This window comes from Nestor notabilis, unplaced genomic scaffold (genome assembly GCF_000696875.1).
Source record: "Nestor notabilis isolate BGI_N333 unplaced genomic scaffold, ASM69687v1 scaffold19775, whole genome shotgun sequence".
Lineage (NCBI taxonomy): Eukaryota > Metazoa > Chordata > Aves > Psittaciformes > Psittacidae > Nestor > Nestor notabilis.
The window spans coordinates 2,774-3,281 of record NW_009930827.1 but is presented as its reverse complement, the minus strand read 5'-3'; the positions used below and the strand labels follow the sequence as shown (position 1 = coordinate 3,281).

Genomic DNA, 508 nt, shown 5'->3' with positions numbered 1-508 from the left:
ACATACTCACGATATTGGGGTGCGAGAGCCGCAGCAGGACCCCGATCTCTGTCCTCACAATCTTTTTGTCGATCTAGAAAACAGAGCCCACACAGAAGCGGCATTACCTGCACTGCCAGGACTGGGTCCAGCTCCCTGCCACGCAGAAACCCCTTCCCCATTGCTACCTCCAGGTTCCCATGTTTGTCCCAGGGCCTGTTTTCCTGACAGCAGCAAAATGCACCCCATTACACACCCCCATCTGCACCCCCAGCCCAAACCCCAGCACTTTTGTCCACCCAGGACCCCCAGGTTGCAGAAGTGATGCCCAACTGACAGCTCCATCCCAGTACCAAGGTAGTTTGGTAGCAAAGTCACCTCCCACCCTGCAGCCCCCTGCCCTGCCAACACTCACCGTCTTCTTCAGTATCTTGGCAGCGTATGGGGTGCCCGTGCCCTTCTCCTGGCAGCTGTAGACCACTGAGGTGGCTCCCCTGTGGAAGGTTTGGGGGTGCATGGGGTGATATGG

General features: G+C 57.7%; 1 protein-coding gene across 1 annotated transcript in view; it reads right to left on the bottom strand.

Moving 5' to 3' along the window:
* CAMK4 (calcium/calmodulin-dependent protein kinase IV) overlaps positions 1-473 on the bottom strand; it is a gene marked incomplete at both ends in the record, with an annotated part of 5,246 nt that extends 4,773 nt beyond the window's left edge. Inside the window, 2 exons of the mRNA XM_010015609.1 lie at positions 11-73; positions 395-473. Of these exons, the coding sequence (XP_010013911.1) occupies positions 11-73; positions 395-473 (142 nt within the window). The remainder of the gene's footprint in view (positions 1-10; positions 74-394) is intronic.
* Positions 474-508: the final 35 nt, after the last annotated feature.